Source organism: Hypanus sabinus, chromosome 2 (assembly GCF_030144855.1).
Source record: "Hypanus sabinus isolate sHypSab1 chromosome 2, sHypSab1.hap1, whole genome shotgun sequence".
Taxonomy (NCBI): domain Eukaryota; kingdom Metazoa; phylum Chordata; class Chondrichthyes; order Myliobatiformes; family Dasyatidae; genus Hypanus; species Hypanus sabinus.
The window spans coordinates 144,270,312-144,298,201 of record NC_082707.1 but is presented as its reverse complement, the minus strand read 5'-3'; the positions used below and the strand labels follow the sequence as shown (position 1 = coordinate 144,298,201).

The following is a 27,890-nucleotide window of genomic DNA, read 5'->3' as shown; positions in this document are numbered from 1 at the left end:
AAACTGATATCCGGCCACTCAAACACAGACCATAAAGGTGTATCTAAATCATGTGACAACTACATTTTCAATTACACCATGCCCTCTTAGGAATATGAGGAAAATATTTAAAATGTGAAGTTTTTGTCACCTCAGCAAAATGAATAAGACCTGGATCACAATTTATTACTGTTTAATGATACCAACTAGAATTAACCTTTGATAGCATCAAAGTTAAGAGAATTTGCAGCCAGAGACAGAACAGCAGCCTTCGCTACTGTGCTCAAAGGAAGATCCTGAGAAGGTTTCAGGAATGTCTGTAAAAGGAGCTTCTGCTTTGATGACACCTGTATGAAGCAGCTGTAATATCACACTGTCATCCTAGCAGCCAATCACAGAATGGAATTATCAGAGGCATCATACCAGGAAGCAAAACATTGAGCATAACGGAAATGCTTCAACTGTGCCTGCAGCACAAACGTTCAAGTTCTTTAAAACTCCACCTCTAATAGTTGCTGAGTTATCCATCACCATTTATGAGAATATGGCACAGCTGAGAATGGACAGCTTAGTTGACCACATTGCTTTTTATATGCTGTTCAGCACACATAGCATCCTGTGTTGCAACTACATGAGGTTGACACTCCACTTTTAGGTGTGGTTGTGGTATTCCCCAAATGCTCTCCTCACTCCCCATTGAACCAAGGATGATCCCCTAGTTTGATTTCAATGTTTCATTCCTGACTTCTCAAGGGCAAGGTAAATAAATACTGGCCTTGCCACAGAAATCCTACAGAACAAGAAATATCTTTAAAAAGTCATTCTTTAGGTGCCTGGAAGCAGTGTGGATGAGTTGGAAAGCATTTAATTGAGTCCCAGTGGTTCAAATCACCATGGCTGCAGCTGACTCTGGAGCATGGAAAATCATTCAATGGAATGATTTCCCACTAGGGTTTTCTCCTCTTGCTTTTTAAAGTAACCAATACCACTGATGCACCATCAATAACTCTCTCTGAGACGTAAAGGCGAGATATCGGCTTTTATTGACTGGAAGAAGGAACAAGCAGTGGTTGACCACCCTACTACATCCTGGAGACTGGGAGGCCGGGCTCAGGCCTCAATCACCTTTATACCGGGGTCTGTGGGAGGAGCCACAGGAGCAGTCAGCAGGGGGCATGTCCAGACAGGTATATGTAGTTCACCACAACCACATAGGTGAGATCTTCTCTGCAGTGAACTAATGGCAGTAGCTTCATTGAAAAACACATATTTTGATACCGAACTTCTGCAATCTTAATCATATGCTTTTGAATCTCATTGCCAAGTGTATCTATACAAAGATTAAGACATTTATTTGTAATCAAGCAAAATCTAGGGTATTCCATTCTTCAGCTACTGTATTTTTTTCTCTCTCAGGCTTTCTTAAACTGCTTTGAGTAAATTAATTACAATCAGTTATCTGATTTATATAAGTGTGTAACATATTTAACTAATTTACCATCACTGATTGGATGTATATGTTTATAATGAGCAGTAGATTTTCTTTGCAGAGTGTGCTATACAAGATGCAAGATTTACAGAGTACAGTGATAAAAGAGAAAAACGCATATACCTCATGTCTGTATTAAAATTCACAGTGCTTCATGTCTTTCACTTTTCAGTTTAAGATAACCATTGCTGAATTTGTGATTTATTTTTCCTTCCTGAGTTCTTCATCCTAATTCTTATATATGTCTTCTTCCCCTTGTCATCAAATTTCTGAATGGTCCATGATCCCATGAACACCATCTCATTATTCCTCTTTCACAAAATTTATTTATTTATCTAGCTATCTAGTTATTTATTTATTTTGTGAGTTATAGTATTTTTTATGTCTTGCACTGTACTGCTGACCCAAAACAACAAATTTCATGACATACAGTAAGTCAATTATAATAATTCTGATTCAAATATATTGTCACAAAATATATGAAGCTGTTATTTCATGACAGAAACAATAAAAATATCTATTAAGGAATATATGCACTCAGTTGGTACTCCTGTATATCTGCTCACTAAAGTAAATATCTAATCAGACAATCATGTGACAACAACTCAATGCTTAAAAGCATGCAGACATGGTCAAGAGGTTCAGTTATTGTTCAGACCAAACATCAGAATGGGAAAAAATGTGACTTAAGTGACTTTGACCATGGAATAATTGGTGGTGCCAGATGGGGTGGTTTGAGTATCTCAGAAACTGCTGATGTCCTGGGATTTTCATGCACTAAAATTGACAGAGAATGTTGCAAAAAAACAAAAAAAAATCTAGTGAGCAGTAGTTCTGTTGGAAAAAGAATCCTTGTCAATGAGAGAGGTCAGAGGAGAATGGACAAGTTGGTTCAAGCTGACAAGAAGGTGACAATAACTCAAATACTCACACATTACAACAGCGATGTGCAACAGATCATCACTGAATGCAAAACATGTCGACACTTGAAGTGGATGGGATAAGCTCCAGAAGACTACAAACAATCACTCACTTTATTAGGTAAGTCCTGTACTTAATAAAGTGGCCTCTAAGTGTACTTAAGTACGTTTAGTCCCATTAGCCTGACTTCCTTAATGGGAAAAATGCTTAACAAAATAATTAGAGCCGTAATACTTGATAACTTATACAGAGAACGTCACTTAACCAATGGATAATTTTTCTTCAGAAAACTGAGTCTTCTCCTTCAAATTCAATTAAACTTCTTAAGGAAGTCATCAAAACAGTGGACATGCTGCACCTGGTAGGCAATTCGCAGATCAGGCAACTGCCTCATAAATTTCCCCACATCGTTTTTTACTGCAATTGCATCTTTCTCATCAGATGACAAACAAACCTGTACCTAATCTCAGACCTAAACATGAAAAAATTCCCAATAATATTTCCTCAAGGATATGTGCAATCTTCTGCATTGAAATGAAAACTTGCAGAAACCTGTGGGGAGAAAGCCATGCATAAATTTTGTATTTAATGAAAGACAAGTTGCCAGTGGTGTTTTGTGGGGATTGATTCCTTGCTAATTTATGCCTCTCAAAAACTGATTCACTGGATTTGATTCATAGCTATTTCTCAGTACTTAGTCAGTCCTTTGCTGTTGGTAACAAATATTAATGATTTAGTCTTAACTGTAAAGGTCATGATGAAAAGTTTGCAAATGATATAAAAAAACAAGGTCAAGAGAAGAAAAGCTTCAGACTGCAGGAAGATATTGATGTGCTGGTCAGTTGGGCAGGAAGTCGGCAAATGAATTCAATATATGTTTAATTTATCTGGATGGTGCAAAAGTGAACAGAATATATAATAAATGGGAGGATATTGGATGGGGCAGAGGACTTGATGGATCTTGTATATCCACGGAGACTGAAATCTAGCAGGCCCAGCAGTTATGACTGTTAAAATGTCACACGGGATCCTTTTTCTTATTAGCCAAAGTATTAAATATACCTGCAGGGAGATTGTGCTAGAATCGCATAGAACATAAGTTAGGCCACAGTTCAAGTACAGGTATGGTCACCACATGATAGGAAAAATGTGTTTGCACTGCAGAGGGTGTGGAGGGAATTCATGAGGATGTTGTCAGGGCTGGAAAAGTTTGTCAACGTCCAAATATTGGATAACTTGGGGAGTTTTGTTTTTATCACAAGCCAAGAAAGAAGATTTAATAGGTGTTTTAGTCAAGAGGTGTCTGAAAAGAGTAAATAGAAGAGAACTAATTCCCTTGGCTGGGGAACTCGGGGGGGGGGTGGGAACGTTGGGGGTGGTGGTTAGAATTTGATGGAAATAACATAACTCGTGAAAAGATGAGGAGATGAGGAAAGCTTTTTTCATTCATAGAAGCAGAAGCACTCATCTTCACATCTCAATTAACTTGGAAGAATTGTGATCCACTGGCCATTAGGATTAGGCACTGATATGGCAAATGTTCTCTTTCTGCACTATAAATATCATATTATTCCATGATTTTCAGCAGAATATATCTTCAGCAGAATATTTTTAAAAATCAATTGAAAAATTTCCCAGCTTGATTCCGTATTGAGTGTGCTAATAAGTAATTTCAAAGTTCAGAAGTTCAAAATCAATTTATCATCAATAGATAATTTCAATAGTACAATACAATTTCAAGAACAATTATGCATAAACAAAGACTGACAAACAAACAATGTGCAAAAGAACACCAACTATAAATAAAAATAATACTGAGGACACGAGTTGTAAAGTGAGTCCGTAGGTCTTAAAATTAGTTCAGAGTAGTGGCAAATGAAGTTGTCCAAGCCTGATGGTTGTCGGATTACTGTATCAGGCTGTGATGCAACCAGTTAAGATATTCTTCATTGGCATGTATAGAAGTTTGTCAACGTTTCTGAGGACATGCCGAATCTATGCAAACTTCTAATTATTCAATAATCAATACTACTGATTAATTTGATTGAGTTTTTCCAAGATACAGCAAAGTATAAAGATAATGGCATTGTAGTGGATTGGTACGGAAGGGTGCTTAATGGTCAGCATATACAAAGTGGGTTAAAATGCCTATTTTGTGCTCTATGACTGTGTAACGATTATAATCAACACATCTTCAAAAATAATTACTTTAACAGTCATTTGGTAACACCAAGGTGCTGATGCAGTTTACAGTCAAGTCTGTGACAACGGAAGTTGCTTGAGAACAGGTTACAAGGGAAATAAAACTGTGTAGACTCTTAAGGGACGCGCATAGGTGGGCAATGATGGCACAGGGCAGAGTTCCTCATAAATGGGCATCCTCCCTCTGTGTATCCCTGATGTAATCTTGTCTTTCAGCTTTCTGTGAGCAAGAAGTAATTTCATGGAAAATTTATATACTGCATACTTACTGGAGGTCATAAACTTCAACACTAAATAGCCTTGCAGCAGTGTGAAGCAAAAACGTAACAAACAAAAAAAAAATGCTGGATTGACAAAAGCTATAAAAGAGATGGAGATGCAAAACAGGTCAGACAATGTTATGAACAAGTGGTTCAGTTTGATGATGGTTAATTGACTTTTTCTCTCTCCACAGATGATATTTAATTTGCTGAAATTTCCAACATTTTCTGAGCATTTCAGAATTTCAGTATCCACCATATATTTTGTCTTTTGAAGTGATGCAAAGCTAACTGAGTAACAGTAACTCGTAGCGCAATGCAAATCTGTTGCTATCAAAACAAGGCAGTGCAATGTTATGAAATTTCCTTGCTTAGTTCCTCCATCCTCAGCAGTCTCATTGCCCGGTCCTGCACCATTAACATTCTGGACCAGCCATGTAAGTATAATGGTTGCAAGTGTAGGCCGGAAACTGAGTCCCCTGGGTACTGTGAATCACTCAGTTCCTGGCATGCCAAAACCATCTGCATGGCACAAGTCAAGAACACAATGAAATACTTTCAATTTGCCTGGATGAGTGCTGCACCAACATCACTCAAGAAAATGAAGGAGTCATCAGTAGTAATATTCACCTTTACCATTAGTGGGTCAGGTAATTCACCTATTGTGCAAGCTGCCTAATGTTTTGTTGATTAATAATCCAATAGTTAATTTTTCAAGTTAAGATGTTACATGTCTGCTGGAAAAAATAGTGTTCTGAAGATCTTCTAAAGCATAGGTAATGTGTTATAAATTTCAACACAACAAATAGTTTGCAATATCATCTCCTTGATGTGATGATTTGGTTTATTGCGGATTTATACTAAACACTTTCTAGCTGCATATTTCATTATATCCATAACTCAAATCTCAAGTAAAACTGACAGCAAAAACTTCAATCTCTTTCTCTAGTACAGTAAGTAAAAACTTCCTAATTAGAATAAAACTGGAATTAAATAAATGAATGCTCACAAAAAAATACCTCTTTTCTGTCTTCACTGAAAGCCTGAAGAATGTCAGTCTGCCTCGTATAGTTTCCGTTCGAATCCTGAAGACCCTGTAAGATTCTTTCACGGAGTACAAGGACGGAAACACGCAGCTGATGCCACAGAAGCTGAACTGTATGGATGTCCACCAGAATATTGACTGAGTAAGATAGAAGCTTCAGTGAAATTTCCGTCTCTAGCAGGGCATGGATGAGCTCCACATGATCAGATATATCTTCACAAATATCCTGCAGGGATGGAAAGAAAATAAGTTACAGTATCATTTATCCTAATCATGAAATTTTTTTGCATGGATCCACTTACTGTTCATGATCATTGCATAGACAACACTTTCATTGACTTTGATTCAATACCGTGCATCAAATTATTTGGAGTGTCATGTGGCATTCTGACCAACTTTGAATGTTTAGAGTGAACATCAGCTCAGTGATTTAAACCTAAAGCTAGGAAGCATTCATATTATTTGACTTTTGTATTTCAGAAATACCAAGAATATACAGTAAATTATGCACAGGGTGATAGGGTCGTAAAGAAAGCTCTTCACACATTGGCTTTCATAAATCAAGTTATTGAGTACAGGAGATGGGAGGTCATGTTGAAGTTGTGTAAGACATTGGTGAGGACTAATTTGGAGTATCGTGTCCAGTTTTAGTCCTCTAACTAGGGAAGATATAAATGAGGTTCAAAGAGTACAGAGCAAATTTACAAGAATGTTGCTGGGAACCTGAGTTACATGAATAGGTTAGGACTTTATTCCTTGGAATGTAAAAGATTGAGAGGAGATTTGTTAGAGGTATTCAAAATTATGAGGGGTATAGATAGGATAAATGCAACCAGGTTTTTTACACTGAGGTTCAGTGGGACTAAAGGTCATGGGTTGTGGTGAAAGGTGAAAAGTTGAAGGGGAAAATGAGGGGAAGCTTCTTCACTCAGAGGGTCATGAGAATGTGGAACAAACTGCCAGCACAAATGGTGCATGTGAACTCGATTTCAACATTTAAGAGAAGTTTGAGTAGGCACACGGGTGGTAGGGGTATGGAGGGTATGGTCCCAGTGCTGCTTGATGAGAGTTTAAATAGCATTGAACAGATGGGCCCAAGGGCCTTTCTGTGCTGTACTTCTCTATGTCTCTATGACTCTAAATTCAAAACAATGAAAAGATTGTTTTCCACAAATATAAGGAACACTATTGCCTAGAAATTCACTCTGGATCAGTAGCACAAAATTATATTTCAGAAGCTGACGATAATAGGTTATAGAGTAAGAGATCACAACAGCACAGAACAGACCCTGTGGCCCACCTGGTCTGTGCCAAACTGTTACTCTGCCTCGTCCATCAGTCTATGTAATGCTGGCTGTTGCCAGCCAGAAATTAATTCATAGATACATATTTCTCATTTTCCAAATTGTCTTCCTTGAATTAAAAAAAATAGAAGTTACCAATGATAAAAATACAGGAGACAGATGACAGGGATGAACTGCATCTTTGCAGGTGACATTGCAGAGGCTGCTGCAGTGCAACTTAATGGCTTCAGATTAAATATACTTTAAAGAAACTTCGTTAAATGCAAACACATGCAAGTGATTATAGGCATGACTTTGACAGATATTGTTGCGTACAAAAGCCTAATAGAATACTTAGACACCAAGTTATCCATTATACAAAGGACTGAAATGTTTCCTGGCACACAGCATAAAAAAAGATTGTTCCAACTCTGCAAAATGACAGAACTTTGATTTGTACACTTATAAGTGGAAAATGTAAAGATGCCAAATACCAAGATCACAAGACAATGGCTTTTACATATACATAGACATACAGTATTTGCAGAGATGTATCTGTGCCAGAAAGAACATAAGACCATAAGCCATTGGAGCAGAATTAGTCCATTCAGCCCATCGAGTCCACTCCACCATTCCATCATGGCTGATCCCAGATCCCACTCAACCCCATACACCTGCCTTCTCAGTATAACCTTTGATGCACTGACCAATCAGGAAACTGTCAACTTCCGCCCTAAAATACCCATGGACTTGGCCTCCACCACAGTCTGTGGCAGAACATTCCACAGATTCTCTACTCCCTGGCTAAAGGTTTCTCTGTTCTAAAGGGTCACTCCTCAATTTTGAGGTTGTGCCCTCTAGTTCTGGATACCTCCACCATAGGAAATATCCTTTCCACTTCCACCCAACCTAGACTTTTCAACATTCGGTAGATTTCAATGAGATCCCCCCACATTCTTCTAAATTCCAGTGAGTACAGGCCCAAAACTGCCAAATGCTCCTTGTACGTTAACCCCTTCATTCCCAGAATCATCCTCATGAACCTCCTCTGGACTCTCTCCAATGATAATACTCTGTGCGGCCTGACTAGTGTCTTATAAAGGCTCGGCATTATCTCCTTGCTTTTATATCCTATTCCCTGTGAAATAAATGCCAACATTGCATTTGTTTTCTTTTCTGCAGACTCAACCTGTAAATTAACCTTCTGGGAGTCTTGCACGAGGATTCTGCACCTCTGATGTTTGAACCTTTTCACCATTTAGATAACAGTCTGCACCATTGTTCCTTTTACCAAAATGCATTATCATACATTTCCCAACACTGTATTCCATCTGCCACTTTTTAGTCCATTCTTCCAATTTGTCTAAAATCTGTTGCAATTGCATTGCTTCCTCAGTACTACCTACCCCTCCACCTACCTTCATATCATCCACAAACTTTGCCACAAAGACATCAATTTCATTATCCAAATCTCTGACAAACAAAGTGAAAAGTAGCGGTCCAAATACTGATCCCTGAGGAACACCAATAGTCACTGGCTGCCAACCAGAAAAGGCCCCTTTTATTCCCACTCGCTGCCTCCTGCCTGTCAGCCATTACTCTATCCATGCAAGTATCTTTCTTGTAATGCCTTAGGATTTTATCTTGTTAAGCAGCCTCATGCAACACCTTATCAAATGTCTTCTGAAAATCCAAATAGGTGGCATACACTGCCTCTCCTTTGTCCACCCTGTTTGTTACTTCCTTGAAAAACTCAAACAGATATGACAGGCAAGATTTCCCTTTACAGAAACAAATGCTGCCTTTGACTTATTGTATCATTATTCTCCAAATACCTTGAAACCTCATCCTTAAAGGAGCAAGTGTTCAAGGAATTGCTGTATATTTGGGTGCATAAGTCCCCAGGGCTTGATGGGATCTATCCCAGTATGCTATCAAAGTAATTGAGGAGATTGCTGCTGCTCCAACAGAGATTTTTGCACCTTCATCTGTGATGGATGAGGTACCAGAAGTCTGGCGGATTTCTAACGTTCTTCCCTTATTCAAAAAGGTTGGTACAGTTGAGCCTCTAACACCAGAGCTATGGAAATTATTGAAAAAATATTCTAATAATCTCACTTTTAGATTTAGGTTTGTTTATTAATCATGTGTACATCGAAAAATAGTGTGAAATGCTTTGTTTGTGTTAACAGCTAATATAATGTTAACATAATGTGAGGATATGCGGAGGGCATCCCACAAATATCGCCACATATTCTGGCACCAAAATTGAACATCCACGATGTTCAGCAGAACAACACTCAGCCAACATTCAACAAGCAAAGGAACCCCTTCCCCACCAACACACACACACACACATACACCCCTCCTCCCCCCCCCCCCCGAGGCAGGCCACCTCCAATTTTCAGAATGTGGTCCTCATCAGATATCAGATATCAGGCCTTTTCAGATATCAGGCCTCCAGCCACAAGATTTGCCATTCTAGGGGCTTCAACCTTCAGAATTTGCCCTGCAGACTCCCCATGCCCAGGGTTTTGATCCCGAGATTAGCTTATTATGAGCCACTGTCTTCAGGACCTGCCATCTGACCTCAGGCCCCCCATCCCGCAACTTGTTGACATGGATTCCAAATCCAGGACTCTGGATCCATTCTCAGTCCAGACGAAGGGTCCTGACCCAAAATGCTGAACGTCCATTTCCCACTACAGATGAGCCTTGGACAGGTACACGGAGGGGTGGGCCCTGGAAAAGTAGGGTCTGACTGAGGGGGGGCAACAACATGGATTTGTGCAGAGAAAATCCCTTCTCACAAATCTGATTTGTGATTTTTGAAGAGAACTACAAAAGTATGGTAGACTTGGATTTTGACAAGGCTTTTGACAAAGTTATTTGTGGTAAGCTGGTCCAGAAAGGTTACAGTACATGAGATCCAAGATACTGTATGTTGCTAAATGATCCAAAGTTGACTGTGTGATAGTAGGCCATGGGTATTGATTCAGGATTATTTTCTGACTGAAAGTCTGCAAGCAGTGGTGTACTGCGGGAATCAGTACTGGGAACTTTGTCATATATATGAATATATATGAATCTAAGTGGATGATCAGTAAGTTTGTTGATGACACAAAAAGTGGTATAGAAGTTAGCACAGAAAGCTATGAAAGGATACAGGATCAGAATCAGTTTATTATCATTGACATATTCATGAAATTTGCAGCAGCAGTGCAGTGCCAGACTTAAGAATTTACCTTATATTACAATAAATAAATAAATGGTGCAAAAGGAAAATAGTTCTTGAAGTGATCTCAGACAGAGGGACACAGATCATCTGGAAAGTTGGACAGAGTGGTATCAGATGAAATTTACTTCAGACAAGCAGGAGGTAATTTTATGTGGACGCCTGTATATCTGCTCATAAATGCAAATATCTGATCAGACAATCATGTGGCAGCAACTCAGTGCATAAAAGCATGCAGACGTGATCAAAAGATTCACCTGTTGTCCAGAGCAAACATTGGAATAGAACAGAAACATGATTTAATGACTTTGACCATGAAATGATTGTTGGTGCCTGAGTGATTGTTGGTGTTAGAGTATCTCAGAAACTGCTGATCTCATAGGGTTTTCGCACACAACGGTCTCTGGAGTTTACAGAGGATGTTGCGATAAAAAGCTTCCAGTGAGCAGCTGTTCTGTGGGCAAAAATGCCATGATAATGAGAGAGGTCAGAGGAGAATAGCCAAAATGGTTGAAGGTGACAGTAACTCAAACAACCGCACATTACAACAGTGATATGCAGAAGAACATCTCTGAATGAACAACACATTGAACCTTGAAGTGGATGGGCTACATCAGCAGAAGACTATGAACATACATTCTGTGGCCACTTTATTAGGTACAGGAGATACTTCATGAAGTGGCCGCTGAATGTACATTTTAGGACATCAAATACTGTCAAGATGCATACGGTAAATGGCAAGGACCTCAGGGGTGTTGATGTATAATGTATAGATGGTTGAAAGTTCATAGTACCCTGAAAATGGTGACACAGGTCAAAAGGGTAGTGAAGAATGTATTTGGCACATTTGCCTTCATAGGCTGAAGCACTGAGTACAATAGCTGAGATGTCATTGCAGCTCTGCAATACCGTGGCTGCCTCTCTCTTGGACTATTAAGTGAGAGGGGGAAATTTAAAGGAGATCGGAGGGGCATGTTTTTCACACAGAGGGTGAGATTATATGGGATCAGCTGCTTCAGAAAGTGATAAAGGGATAGGCAATTATTATGTGTAAAGGGCATTCGGACAGACATCTGGATAGAAAAACAGAGAGATATGAGCCTACATTGGACAGAGGGGATTAGCATAGGTCGGCATTGATCAGATGGGTCAAAGAGCCCCTTTATGTGCTACACACCTCAATGACTCAAATAACTCAAGTATCTGAAAGTTCCAGTTCACCTCTTAGTAAAGCAGGTGTTAAACAACTACTGGAAATTCCATGCTGATGGTTTGTATATACTGTGAAGAATTTAATGTGTCTTCTCAAGACAGCCAATGATGCAACATATAGTCTAGTTGACTGCTCTTAATTCCCAGTACATTGATTACTTCCATTTTAATACTTAACCACATATTACCCTGAGAGGCTAAAGTACATTTTTCTTCTTTCAAGTCACATTACCTCAGGGAAAACTTAATATTCAGACTGTAAGTTCAGACTTTAACTTTACACAAAGGTGAAACAACAAAGATATCCATATTTGCTTTCAAATAATTTCTTAAATCTAGTTTTCTTCCCTTCCTTCCACTTTCCTATCCACACACCTCTTGTCATCAATACTTCTCATTAAGATATTCTCAAATGACCATGCTTTATCTAGAAAATCAAAGGCTAGAAATTTTTCCATGCAAGAATATGCAGATTCAGCTGATGATATTAAACTCGCCTCTGGATGTTCTTTGTGTAGACCGCCACTATAAAATGATTCTATATGTGCAATCCAACAGAATGGGCCTTGGATAGTGTGGAAGGTTATGAGAATTTATGGTGTTATTCTAATCAACTAAGTATGTGAATCGAGTACCACCAAATAGGTTTCAATCCAAATAAATGTGAGGTATTGTATTTTGGTAGATCAAACAAGGGTAGAACTTATACAATGAATGGTAGGGCCCTGGGCAACCTGGGACAGGCAGATGGATCTAGCTCACTGAGTCAGCATGGATGAGTTGGGCTTACGGACCTGCCTCCATGTTATATGACTTCATGGCTCTAATCAAATGCAGGAGTGCTCATGGGAGACTCACTGTGAGAAGTAAGTATATAATTTTAAAAGGACCTACACATATTTAGCTTAAGGACCTTGGCAGGTTCCCTTTAAACAATGCTGAATCATGTTGCATATTTTCTGATAAAGGCCTTTTTTCTGCATAAGTGGATGGATGACTACATTCAGCAGAGGTGGCATGCAAATATGCATTACATGCTAATGAATATCACTACATAAAATCTGGGCAGCTCTGTGGGCCTCAATAATTAGAATCAGGATTAGGTTTATTATCACTGGCATGTGTCACAAAATTTGTTAACTTAGTGGCAGCAGTACAATGCAATACATGATAATATAGAAAAAATAAATAACTATGTCAATTAAAGTAAGTGTGTGTGTGTGTGTGTGTGTGTATTAAATTGTTAGATTAAAATAGTGCAAAAACAGAAATAATATTAAAAATTGAGGTAGTGTTCATGGGTTCAATGTCCATTTGGGATCGGATGGCAGAGGAGAAGTAACTTTCCTGAATCACTGAGCCTTCAGGCTTCTGTACCTCCTTCCTGATGAGAAGAGGGCATGCCCTGTGTGATGGGGATCCTTAATCACCTTTCCGAAACACCGTTTCTTGAAGATGTCTTGGATACTACGGAGGCTAGTACCCAAAATGGAGCTTTTTTAACAACTTTAACAATAATAGAGGCCTTGACACAATATGACAAACATGGTAAAGAGCTGGAAAGTTGATTGGCAAAAGGGATACACAGCTGGAGAAGGGAAAGGATCATGGGATGGGAGGCCTACGGAGAAAGAAAGAGGGAGGGGAGCACCAGAGGGAGATGGAGAGCAGGCAAGGAGTGATTGTGAGAGGGACAGAGAGAGAAAAAAAAGGGGGGGGGGAGGGAGAATAATAAACAAATAAATAAATAAATAAATGGATATATGAATGAATAGATAAATAAATAAATAAATAAATAGAATTGGATGAATAAATAGGTAGGTAGATAGATAAGTGATGGGGTAAGAAGAAGAGGAGGGGCATTAACGGAAGTTTGAGAAATCAATTTCATGCCATTAGGTTGGAGGCTACCCAGACAGAATATCAGGTGTTGTTCCTCCAACCTCAGTGTTTATCAGATGTAACCGTTTGGAAAACTACTTAAACTCAGTTGATTCCATATCTTTCAGTCTCTAGCATGTTAAGGTTAAAGCAGCATCCTCTTAAATTTAAGTATGCCAGAGATGAAGAAGCAACTTACAATTATTTAGTGCCATTCATGACCAAAGGATGCACTAAAATGCTTTAGAGTGTCTGAAGTCACTTTAATGTTTGACTCTTTGTTGAGTAGGGAAACACAATAGCCAATCTCTACACATTAATTTTCTCCAAAATAAAAGACTAGATAAGATTTTTTAAAGAGTATTGGACAAGGAACAACTGTTGGGGAGTAGACTCAATATGACTACGGGACCTGAGAGGGGTAAATGAGGCCTTGGTTTAATATCACACTAAAATCCAGCCTCTCTATCAATGTTCATTCCCTTAATGCTCTCTGATGAATCAGCCGACGCTTTACACTGACATCTCTGGAGTGGGGTTTGAACCCTCTGAATCAATCACTTTCAGTTTCCAAAGAAGCAATTGGTCAAAACATCGCTAATTAGGGAAACAGAATGGAGCCAACCATTGTTATTACTGGCAGTCTGCCATTTTAGATTGCTTAGCACATAAGGTAGCCCATGCATCTAACAAGTCTGAATGCACACTCATCTTTCCACAAAGTAAAATAGTACAATGTTCAAGTTATTCTTCTGGAAAAGTTTTCTGCATTTACCTCACTAATTTGACACTTAGCCACTGCTAAAACACTGAGCTCAATTAATAGCTATGTAAAGTTCCATCAGCCGCAATTTCCCAGGTTACCAAAGTTTATAAACACAACCAGTCCTCAGTTTAGTAACAAGGTTTATTAAGCTCTGCCGTGCCACATGTCCCCTGCATGTCTGCTGCCAACCGAATTCAAGCTCTGGAAATTCAACTCTGAAAATATTCCAAATAATACTTAAGGGCAGTGGCCTGACAGCAGATGAAAGATCCCCACCCTCAGCCTTGCATCACTTGATATGTAAGCCAGCAGCAAAATAAACAAAATCTAGGCTGAAACATAGTCATAAAATTCAAGGGAGATATTACAACTGTTAATTGTAAGTTTCAAAATTTGACAGAAGAAGCCTTTGTCAAGATTAACATTGCACTTCATATCAAGCTGGAAAAACAAACAGGAGCTCAGATCTCAACACAAATTTGATATCTGAAAAAAGTTAAATATATTCTTATTTTAGAACCTTGTTTGATCAACGAGCTCATAAAACATGCATGAACATATTTTGCTTTACTCGATTGAAATACTTCACTCAAAATATACAAATGCCTGCACTAAATCTATATATTGTACATTTTGTTTCACCACGAACATCCTGAAAACTTCCTGCTGACTGATTTATCACTCATGTTTTCTTTTTCTCACCTCTTTGTTAATCATAAAAGTTCCTCCAGCACTAAAGTGACAACTTCAACCCTGAACTTGGTAAAAGTTTGAAGTTACCTATAACACTGCTGGTGCTGCAATATTGTTTGCTACATGCTAACTGGAATCATATGATCAGAAAGAACTATATATACAGTATCTTTAAAGATTTACATTAATTACATTCACCTAGCAGAACAATCCACATTTAAAAATCAAGCAATAAGCATTTAATAAGTTCTTAAAAATCAAATATAAGTATAACTTATATTTAACATAAAATAGTTAAATACCTTGCCAGCATAGTAACATTGAGCCATATTTTACTCCACAGTTTGCAATGATATACTGCCATTCATTTGTAGAAAATTGTTCATCAAATATGACATACGAGTCTATATTAACCAGCCACACTGTCACCTCCTGATTCACACAACTGCCTTCCTCAGTGGAATAATAATGGCTGTTGTGCGTACTAACACACAGCTGTTGCAGGGCATCAAGCAGATGATGTGCAGCTCATACATACCCAAAATAACTCAAGTAGATCCCCGTGGCTTGACAAAGTATGCATAAAACTAAGGCAAATGCTTTCTCAGCCTTACTGTGGTTCAGATGCTATGAGATACAAAGATAAATACCTTGTAAAAATAAACCATTGTATTTGAAGAAAATAATTTCTAGAAAGATTATTAACTGCTCAGCCATTCCTTTAGTTATTTGACATAGAGTATACAGTCATTCATTAGGTAGATTAAATATGTGGTACCCAGTTATTCATGTTTGTACACCATTGCATACAAATCAAATATGACATGTATTCGGGTTAGGGTTACCACAGTATTTGTTAAATTATTGATGCAAAAATACCTGCATCTCTTTATTAACAATTTGAAGAATCAAGTGATTCAGAGCCTACATACTCTATGTATATAAAGAAAAACATAAATTTTGTTCTTATATTAATTATACAGATTTCTTCCAACTGATTCCGTTTCTGATTCCAAGTGAACAATTATTGACAGGTCCAATTGACAACTGGATCTTAACAGAACGTAGAAAAATACAGCACAGGAACAGCCCTTCGATCCACCATGTTATGCAAAATTAATTAAATTAATGATACCCCATGATAATCCCTTATCCTGCATATGGTTGATGGTCTTTCATTCTCTGCATATTCATATGCCTCTCACAGAGCCTCTTAAAGGCCTGCACAATATTGGCTTCCACCACCTTCCTGATGGTGTATTCCAGACACCCTGTTAAAGACTGCACCCCATTGAACCTTCCCTCTCTCACCTGAAATGCATGTCCTCGAGTATTAGACATTTTAACCCTGGGAGGAAAATTACCAGCTACCTCTATCTAATAATTTTATAAACTTCTTTCTGCTCCTCCAGAAAAAACAGGCCCAGTTTGTCCATCCTCCCCTTGTAGCACATGCTCCCTAATCCAGGCAGAGCCCTGGTAAGCCTCTTCTACACCCTCCCCAAAGCCTCCACAGCCTTCTTATAATGGAATGACTGGAAATGAATGCAATACTCTAGATGTGGACTAACCAGAGTTTTATATAGCTGCACATAACTTCCCGATTCAACTTATAAAGACAAGCATACCAACTGTCTTCTTTAGCAACCTATCAAATTGTGCAGCCACTTCTAAGATTCCTTTGCCCATCAGTGTTATTAAAGACCCTGACATTAATTGTTTACTTCACATTTGATCTCCTGAAGTGCAGCACTTGCCCAGTTTAAACTCAATCTCAACTGGACTTCACAAACTCAAATGGAAATTCCCTAAAGTTGGCTGACACGCCACCACATGGGTTAGGTATAGTGTGACCAGTCTTTTGTTGACCACACAATATTCCAGCTTACTGGTAATGACATAACATCCAAATGGAGATCACTGTTTCTGGTATCTGGTGTAAGTTTAGGCATCTATAAGTTCATTAGCCATTAATTCCATTGCCTCACTGTGTCTGGTCTTTAAAAATCTACAAGTAACAAAGATAAAGAAAAAGAAGTTTCAAGAGTAAATGGGCTGCAGCAGGAGCATGAATGGCCGATATTGTGGAGAGGAGCATCACAGTCAATACAAAGCTTTTTCCTCATCATCCAAATAAGGTTTATTCAGTGAATACAGCATCACAGCATTACAATATTACAGTATTCCACCACTCACACACTTCACAAGCAATAGTTTCAAATTACTACACAGTCATCTCTATCCAGAATGCACTCGAGGCCCTCTGGTGCCTACTGGTCACAGAAAGCCCTCGATTTACCCATGGCTCCTTCTCCAAGGACGCATGAGCATGGACAAAATCCCCAAAACAGAGCAGACTTCAGCCCAGCCAGGACACTCAAATGCCCATCACCTGGCCCTGTGAATGGCCAAGCTGGCCAGACCCAGGAGAAAATTGACTTTGAGCTCCCATAATCGACCCACCACCCCACCCTTCACAATGGGTGACTGAAGATCAGGTGCATGGAGCCAAGGCTTGTGGAGCAGCACCTTCAGATATTCAGATAGAGGCTGCAACCTCTCACACTCCGTATATACAATGTAACCGACTGCTCCCAGCCGCAGAAGTGGCATGTGCACCACATGTGAATGGGGAGTTCATAAGCCAAGTTAGCAATCTGTTAAACACTGGGCAACACTGTCCACCCTAGGCTCCCTACGTAAAGGGGGTGGACTCCCGCATAACGAGGCCTCCACTTGTTGCCAGATGGCAAAATAGACCATACAGCAAAGGCAAGGAGATGTACAGTGTGCAGAAGCAGACCGTACAGAAACCATCTCATGTGCACCACAAAATAGTACTGAAAGGCTGCTCAGATTGTGTGGGGACCGATAGTACTCCTGAGAGAGATTTCAGGTTGATGAGCAACTCCAGCTGAGCAGAAGTTAGTACAGTTGGAATCACTTCATTCTCCTGAGCCACCTTTGATTCAGGCTGGGGTCTGGCCTCCTTCTCAGCAAAAACATGATTCTCTGCTGGCAAAAAACATACATGTCAACGCAATGCTGGTCACAGTTTACAATGGTAAATCAGCCAATGTCAGACAACATACCTACTAAATTCCAACTGTCCAGATTACAGCCAATGTTTACTTTCTCTTTCTGGCCAAACTGTGGATGAATTATACTGTCTTAGAATTCTCCTTGGCCCTGGGCTGAACCTTTCCACCACCAAAACAGCTTATTCACACTCTGCTGCGAGCTGACGAATCTGCAGTGGTCTATCCCAATGGTCTCCCAATCAGCTTCCCATCATGAACACACTGTAGACTTGGGCTCATGCACAACAGCGCCACCTGCACGCAGACTCCTCAAGCCACACAAACTACTGATGCTTGCCGATCACATTAGCTCTGAATCTGGCAATGCCATGATTTTAAGAGTTTTACAAATACTATCATATTGATGCTTGTTCTTGTAAACTACAAGCAAACTTCAAACATTTCTCCATCAGTGCACTTCCTGTTGTAAATCTGTGTACTCCATACAAATGATACAATTATCTAAGGTGTCTACAGTTTGTGCATAAAGGTGTCAAACATAATGCAATGCACAATAGTTGGGTGAATCTGCACTACTCAGCCTGAAACACTGAATCAACACTTAACAGAGGAATGACACATTTAAGAAGCTAACTGGTGGCACTGAGAGGCATCAATGTTTTTCTAAGTAAATGGTCTTTTGAGATTTTGTGAGAGCAACTCTCACTCCCTATATTCTCAGGCTCCTTCGCTATCATTTTCTTGACTAACTCCTCCAGACACATCATCTCCCAAAACTATACTTCCATCACTGACATTTTGTAATTCATCATATTCCTGACTGGCCTTGATTATCATGAAAGTTGAACCCTTTCTCCATAGGTCTCCACAACTAAAACCATCCTATCCACTATACTTCAGGGGCACCACACACAATGCTGGAGGAACTCAGCAGATCAGGCAGCATCTATAGAAATGAATAGTCGAAGATTCAAGCTGAGACTTTTCACCGCGACTGGAAATGAAGAAGGGAAGAAGCCAGAATAAGAAGGTGGGGGAGGGAGGGAAGGAGAAAAAACTAGAAAGTGATGGGTGAAGCCCAGTGGATGGGGAAAGGAGATGAAGTAAGAAGCTGGAAGATGATTGTAGAAAAAGTAAAGGGCTGGAGAAGAAAGAATCTGATAGGAGAGGAGAATCAACTATGGGAGAACAGGAAGGTGATAAACAGTGAGGAAAAGAGAAGAGGTAAGAGGGAGTCCAAAGTAGAAATGAAGAATAGGGAAGGAAGAGTGGGAAAAAGTTGGAGAAACATAGAAACATAGAAAAACTACATCGTAATACAGGCCCTTCAGCCCACAAAGTTGTGCAGAACACGTCCCTACCTTAGAAATTACTAGGGTTACCCATAGCCCTCTATTTTTCTAAGCTCCATGTACTTATCCAAAGGACTCTTAAAAGACCCTATAGTATCCTCCTCCACCATTGTTGCCGGGAGCCCATTCCACGCACTCACCATTCTCTGTGTAAAAAACTCACTCCTGATATCTCCTCTGTACCTACTCCCAAGCACCTTAAACCTGTGCCCTTTTGTGGCAGCCATTTCAGCCCTGGGAGAAAGCCTCTGACTATCCACATGATCAATGCCTCTCATCATCTTATACACCTCTATCAGGTCATCTCTCATCCTCCGTTGCTTCAAGGAGAAAAGGCCGAGTTCACTCGAGCTATTCTCATAAGGCATGCTCCCCAATCCAGGCAACATCCTTGTAAATCTCCTCTGCACCCTTTCTATTGTTTCCACATCCTTCCTGTAGTGAGGCAACCAGAACTGAGCACAGTATTCCAAGTGGGGTCTGACCAGGGTCCTATATAGCTGCAACGTTACTTCTAGGCTCCTAAATTCAATTCCATGATTGACGAAGGCCAATACACCGTATGGGTTCTTAACCACAGAGTCAACCTGCGCAACTGCTTTGAGTGTCATATGGACTCAGACCCCAAGATCCCTCTGATCCTCCACACTGCCAAGAGTCTGACTTTTAATACTATATTTTGCCATCGTATTTGACCTACCAAAAAGAACCACCTCACACTTATCTGGGTTGAACTCCATCTGCCACTTCTCAGCCCAGTTTTGCATCCTATCAATGTCCCGCTGTATCCTCTGACAGCCCTTCACACTATCCACAACGCCTCCGACCTTTGTGTCATCAGCAAACTTACTAACCCATTCCTCCACTTCCTCATCCAGGTCATTTATAAAAATCATGAAGAGCAAGGGTCCCAGAACAAATCCCTGAGGCACTCCACTGGTGACCGACCTCCATGCAGAATATGACTCGTCTACAACCACTCTTTGCCATCTGTGGGCAAGCCAGTTCTGGATCCATAAAGCAATGTCCCCTTGGATCCCATGCCTCCTTACTTTCTCAATAAGCCTTGTATGGAGTACCTTGTCAAATGCTTTGCTGAAATCCATATACACTACATCTACTACTCTTCTTTCATCAATGTGTTTAGTCACATCCTCAAAAAATTCAATCAGGCTCATAAGGCATGACCTGCCCTTGACAAAGCCATGCTGACTATTCCTAATCATATTATACCTCTCCAAATGTACATAAATCCTGCCTCTCAGGATCTTCTCCATCAACTTACCAACCACTGAAGTAAGACTCACTGGTCTATAATTTCCTGGGCTATCTTTACTCCCTTTTTTGAATAAGGGAACAACATCCGCAACACTCTGATCCTCTGGAACCTCTCCTGTCCCCATTGATGTTGCAAAAATCATCGCCAGAGGCTCAGCAATCTCCTCCCTCGCCTCCCACAGTAGCCTGGGGTACATCTCATCCGGACCTGGCTACTTATCCAACTTGATGCTTTCCAAAAGCTCCAGCACATCCTCTTTCTTAATATCTACATGCTCAAGCTTTTCAGTCTACTGCAAGTCATCACTACAATCACCAAGATCCTTTTCCATAGTGAATACTGAAGTAAAGTATTCATTAAGTACCCCTATTTCCTCCGGTTACATACACACTTTCCCACTGTCACACTTGATAGGTCAAATTCTTTCACGTCTTATCCTCTTTCTCATCATATACTTGTAGAATGCTTGTGGTTACAAATAACCCCAAATATAACAAATAAATAGAGGGTTACCTCTAGCGGAGCAGCCAGTGAGTGAGTGGGCCAGTGAAGGAGTGGAGATTTGAGGCTTTGACTTGAGAGATTCTGGCAGTTTTGGCAGTTGGACTGTGCAATCAAGTCAATCAAGATTTGAATAGCTCAGCAGAAAGCCATTGATTAGACAATCAAGATTTGAATAGCTCAGACTCAGCAGAAAGCAGCTGATTGGGCAATTGAGGTCAAGTGACCAAGCAGTTTAAAAAGCTTAAACAAATAAACAGAGTGTTACCTCAAGCGGAGCGGCCAGTGAGTGAGTGGGTCAGTGCAGGAGTGGAGATTTGAGGCTTTGACTTGAGAGGCTTCGATGAGAAGAGGCTAAGGACGAGCTTCACTCCAAGTGAGGTAAGGCTGGGTAAGTCCCTTTCAAAGGAGGAAGTTTCAAAAGTTGAGGCAAGTATTGGGTAGGTCATGGCAGCTGAGATCGGCCCTGTGGTTTGTTCATCCTGCAGCGTGTGGGAAATCAGGGATACTTCCAGTGTCCCTGATGACTATGTGTGCAGGAAGTGTGTCCAACTGCAGCTTCTGGCAGACCGCATTGAAGGTCTGGAGCTGCGATTGGATTCATACTGGAGCATCCGCGATGCTGAGAAAGTCGTGAATAGCATGTTCAGTGAGTTAGCCACACCGCAGGTCAAGGCTACACAGGCAGAAAGGAAAGGGGTGGCCACTAGACAGTGTAGCAGTAGGCAGGTAGTGCAGGAGTCCCCTGAGGTCATCTCCCTCCTAAACAGATATACTGTTTTGGATACTGTTGGGGGAGATGTCTCATCAGGGGAAGGCAGCAGCAGCCAAGTTCATTGCACCATGGGTGGCTCTGCGGCACAGGAGGGAAGGAAAAGGAGTGGGAGAGCTATAGTGATAGGGGATTCGATTGTAAGCAGAATAGATAGGCGTTTCTGCGGCCGCAAATGAGACTCCAGGATGGTATGTTGCCTCTCTGGTGCAAAGGTCAAGGATGTCTCTGAGCGGCTGCAGGATATTCTGGAATGGGAGGGTGAACAGCCAGTGGTCGTGGTGCACATAGGTACCAATGATATAGGTAAAAAATGGGATGAGGTCCTACAAGGTGAATTTAGGGAGTTAGGAGATAAACTAAAAAGTAGGACCACAAAGGTAATAATCTCTGGATTACTACCAGTGCCACGTGCTAGTCAGAGTAGAAAAAGGAGGATATTTCAGTTGAATACGTGGCTTGAAAAATGGTGCAAGGGGGAGGGATTCAAATTTCTGGGGCAGTGGAACCAGTTCTGGGGGAGGTGGGACTGGTATAAACAGGACAGTCTGCACCTGGGCTGGACTGGAACCAATGTCCTGGGGGAGTGTTTTCTACTGCTGTTCAGGAGGCTTTAAACTAATGTGGCAGGGGGGTGGGAACAAGTGCAGAGAGACAGAGGGGTGTAAAATGAGGGTAGAAGCAAAAAGTAGTAAGGTGAAAAGTAAAAGTGGCAGGCAGGCAAATCCAGGGCAAAAAGCAAAAAGAGCCACTTTTCAACATAATTGTATAAGGGCTAAGAATGTTGTAAAAACAAGCCTGAAGGCTTTGCGTGTCAATGTGAGGAGCATTCGTAACAAGGTGGATGAATTGAATGTGCTGATAGTTATTAATGAATATGATATAGTTGGGATCAGAGAGACATGGCTCCGGGGTGACCAAGGATGAGAGCTCAACATCCAGGGATATTCAATATTCAGGAGGGATAGACAGGAGAGAAAAGGAGGTGGGGTAGCATTGCTGGTTAGAGAGGAGATTAACGCAATAGAAAGGAAGGACATTAGCCTGGAGGATGTGGAATCGATATGGGTAGAGCTGCATAACACTAACGGGCAGAAAACACTGGTGGGAGTTGTGTACAGGCCACCTAACAGTAGTAGTGAGAGAAACCGGGGAATTATAGACTGGTTAGTCTGACATCGGTGGTGGGGAAAATGCTAGAGTTGGTTATCAAAGATGTGATAACAGCACATTTGGAAAGAGGTGAAATCATCAGACAAAGTCAGCATGGATTTGTGAAAGGAAAATCATGTCTGATGAATCTTATAGAATTTTTTGAAGATGTAACTAGTAGAATGGATAGGGGAGAGCCAGTGGATGTGGTATATGTAGATTTTCAAAAGGCTTTTGACAAGGTCCCACACAGGAGATTAGTGTGCAAACTTAAAGCACACGGTATTAGGGGTATGGTATTGATGTGGATAGAGAATTGGTTGGCAGACAGGAAGCAAAGAGTGGGAGTAAATGGGACCTTTTCAGAATGGCAGGCAGTGACTAGTGGGGTACCGCAAGGCTCAGTGCTGGGATCCCAGTTCTTTACAATATATATTAATGATTTAGGCGAGGGAATTAAATGCAGCATCTCCAAGTTTGCAGATGACATGAAGCTGGGCAGTGGGGTTAGCTGTGAGGAGGATGCTAAGAGGATGCAGGATGACTTGGATAGGTTAGGTGAGTGGGCAAATTCATGGCAGATGCAATTTAATGTGGATAAATGTGAGGTTATCCACTTTGGTTGCAAGACCAGGAAAACAGATTATTATCTGAACAGTGGCCGATTAGGAAAAGGGGAGATGCAATGAGACCTGGGTGTCATTGTATACCAGTCATTGAAGGTGGGCATGCAGGTACAGCAGGCGGTGAAAAAGGCAAATGGTATGTTGGCATTCATAGCAAAAGGATTTGAGTACAGGAGCAGGGAGGTTCTACTGCAGTTGTACAAGGCCTTGGTGAGACCGCACCTAGAATATTGTGTGCAATTTTGGTCCCCTAATCTGAGGAAAGACATTCTTGCCATAGAGGGAGTACAGAGAAGGTTCACCAGATTGATTCCTGGGATGGCAGGACTTTCATATGAAGAAAGACTGGATCGACTAGGCTTATACTCACTGGAATGTAGAAGATTGAGTGGGGATCTTATTGTAACGTATAAAATTCTAAAGGGATTGGACAGGCTAGATGCAGAAAGATTGTTTCTGATGTTGGGGAAATCCAGAACGAGGGGTCACAGTTTAAGGATAAAGGAGAAGCCTTTTAGGACCGAGATGAGGAAAAACTTCTTCACACAGAGAGTGGTAAATCTGTGGAATTCTCTGCCACAGGAAACAATTGAGGCCAGTTCATTGGCTATATTTAAGAAGAAGTTAGATATGGCCCTTGTGGCTAAAGGGATGAGGGGGTATGGAGAGAAAGCAGGTGTAGGGTTCTGAGTTGGATGATCATCCATGATCATACTGAATGGCGGTGCAGGCTCGATTGGCCTACTCCTGCACCTATTTTCTATGTTTTCCTTAATCTTGTCTGCCAAGGCCTTCTGATGGCCCCTTCTGGCTCTCCTAATTTCCTTCTTAAGCTCCTTCCTGTTAGCCTTATAATCTTCTAGATCTCTAACATTACCTAGCTTTCTGAACCTTTTGTAAGCTTTTCTTTTCTTCTTGTCTAGATTTACTACAGTCTTTGTACACCATGGTTCCTGTACCCTACCATAACTTCCCTGTCACATTGGAACATACCTATGCAGAACTCCATACAAATATCTCCTGAACATTTGCCACATTTCTTTCATACCTTTCCCTGAAAACATCTGTTCCCAATTTAAGCTTCCAAGTTCCCGCCTGATAGCCTCATAATGCTGAACCATTTTTCTGCCTAGTCCCACTGACCTGCACCTGGAGCATATCCCTCCATACACTTCTCATCCATGTACCTGTCCAAGTTTTTCTTAAATGTTAAAAGTGAGCCCGCAATTACCACTTCATCTGGCAGTTCATCCCATAATCACACCACTCTGTGTGAAGAAGCCCCCACTAATGTTCCCTTTAAACTTTTCCTCCTTCACCCTTAACCCAAGTCCTCTGGTTTTTTTCCTCCCCTAGCCTCAGTGGAAAAAGCCTGCTTGCTTTCACTCTATCTATACCCATTATAATTTTGTATACCTCTATCAAATCACCCATTTTCCTATGCTCTAGGGAATAAAGTCCTAACCTATTCAACCTTTCTCTGTAACTCAGTTTCTCAAGTCCGGCAACATCCTTGTAAACCTTCTCTGCACTCTTTCAACCTTATATCCTTTCTGTAATTCAGTGACCAAAACTGCACACAATACACCAAATTCAGCCTCACCAATGCCTCATACAGCCTCACCATAACATTCCAACTCTTATACTCAATACTTTGATTTATAAAGGCCAATATACCAAAAGCTCCCTTTATGACCCTATCTACCTGTGATGCCACTTTTAGGGAATTTTGTATCAGTATTCCCAGATCCCTCTGTTCTACTGCACTCCTCAGTGCTCTACCATTTACCTTGTATGTTCTACCTTGGTTTTTCCTTCCAAAGTGCAATACCTCACACATGTCTGTATTAAACTCCATCTGCCATTTTTCAGCCCATTTTTCCAGCTGGTCCAAATCCCTCTGCAAGCTTTGAAAACCTTCCTCATTGTCCACGACATCTCCAATCTTTGTATCATCAGCAAATTTGCTGATCCAATTTATCACATTATCATCCAGATCATTGATATAGATGACAAATAACAATGGACCCAGCACTGATCCCTGTGGCACTCCACTAGTCACAGGCTTCCACTCGGAGAAGCAATCCTCCACTACCACTCTCTGACTTCTCCCATTGAGCCAATGTCTAATCCAATTTACTACTTCACCATGTATACCTAGCGACTGAATCTTCCCAACTAACCTCCCATGTGGGACCTTGTCAAAGGCCTTGCTGAAGCTCATGTAGACAACATCCACTGCCTTCCCTTCATCTACTTTCCTGGTAACCTCCTCGAAAAACTCTAATAGATTTGTTACACATGACCTACCAAGTGCAAAGCCGTTTTGACTACCTCACTATCACTATCTCCAAAATGCTCTCCCACTGACACCTGACTAGGTTCATTTCCCAATACAGATCAAGTACAATCTCTCCTCTTGTAGGCTTATCTATATATTGTGTCAAGAAACCTTCCTGAACATACCTAACAAACTCCACCCCATTTGAACTCCTTGCTCCAGGGAGATGCCAATCGATATTTGGGAAATTAAAATCTCCCATCAGGACAACTCTGTTATTATTACACCTTTCCAGGATCTGTTTCCCTATCTGCTCCTCGATATCCCTGTTACTGTTGGGCAGCCTATAAAAAACACCCAGTAGAGTTATTGACCCCTTCCTGTTCCTAACCTCCACCCACAGGGACTCCGTAGACAATCCCTCCATGACGTCCACTTTCTCTGCAGCTGTGACACTATCTCTGATCAACAGTGCCATGCCCCCACCTCTTTTGCCTCCCTCCCTGTCCTTTCTGAAACATCTAAAACACAGCACTTGAAGTACCCATTCCTGTCCCTGAGCCATCCAAGTCTCTGTAATGGCCGCCACATCATAGCTCCAAGTACTGATCCATGCTCTAAGCTCATTCGCTTTGTTCACAATACTCCTTGCATTAAATAGACACATCTCAAACCATCGGTCTGAGCGTGTCCCTTCTCTATCACCTGCCTATCCTCCCTCACACACTGTCTCCAAGCTTTCTCTATTTCTGAGCCAAATGCCTCTTACCCAGTCTCTTCAGTTTGGTTCCCACCCCCCAACAACTCTAGTTTAAACTCTCCCTAGCAGCCTTAGCAAACCTACCGGCCAAGATATTGGTTCCCCTGGGATTCAAGTGCAACCTGTCCTTTTTGTACGGGTCATATCTGCCCCGAAAGAGGTCCCAATGATCCAGAAATCTGAATCCCTGCACCCTGCTCCATTCCCTCAGTCCCGCATTTATCCTCCACCTGATTCTATTCCTATACTCACTGTCAATGTTCATGCCATCAGGTTGGAGGCTATCCAGATAGAATATGTATTGCTCCTCCAACCTGAGAGGCAGTAGAGGATGCAATGGGCCAATATGTTGGAATAAGAATGGGGATTGGAATTAAAATGGCTGGCCACAGAGAAATCCTGGTTTTTGCAGATGAAGCAATCTACAAAGCAATCCCTCAATCTACATCGGCTCTTGCTAATGTAGAGGAGGCCGCATCAGGAGTGCCAGATACAGGATATCAGGACATGACCTCTACATCTTCACAGGTTAAGTGTTGTCTGACATGGAAGGTCTTTGTGAAGGTGAGAATAGGGAATGGCACTGTTGAAAGAGATAGGGTGGGAAGAGGTGTAGTCAAGATAGCCATGGGAATTGGTAGGTTTATAAAATATATCAGTAGATATTTGTCTCCAAATATCAAGAAAGTGGAGAGAGGTGACAGAAATGGATTAAATGAAGTTAAGAGCAGGGTGGAAGTTGGAGATAAAGTTGATGAAATTGACGAGCTCAGTGTGGCTGCATGAGACAGCACCAATGCAGTCGCCGATGTAGCACAGGGAGACTTCCTTTCCTTTCTTCTCAGTCCTGATGAAGGGTCGAAACATTGATTGCTTGTTCATTTTCATAGATGCTGCCTGACCTGCTGAGTTCCTCCAGCAATTTGTGTTTTGATGGAAAGTTCATGGTCTTCCATCAAAGTGAAGCAATTTGCCTAGAAAAACTGATAAAATGTTCTACTTTTTCACTGCTAAATGTATGAACAGCAATTATTTGTGGAGTTAATCGCTATAGTCATTTCCAGATCGAACGTAACACAGTGGAAATCCAACTGATCACGGCTTGAGCATCCACCATTGATATATTCTCCACAACAAACTTAATGATGGCATTCCTTTGA

At 40.9% G+C, this 27,890-nt stretch overlaps 1 protein-coding gene across 1 annotated transcript in view; it reads right to left on the bottom strand.

Annotated features, from left to right (window-relative positions):
* Nucleotides 1-27,890, bottom strand: part of akap6 (A kinase (PRKA) anchor protein 6) — a 341,777-nt gene that overhangs the window by 278,710 nt on the left and 35,177 nt on the right. The window contains exon 2 of the mRNA XM_059987823.1: nt 5,871-6,122. Within this exon, the coding sequence (XP_059843806.1) occupies nt 5,871-6,122 (252 nt within the window). The remainder of the gene's footprint in view (nt 1-5,870; nt 6,123-27,890) is intronic.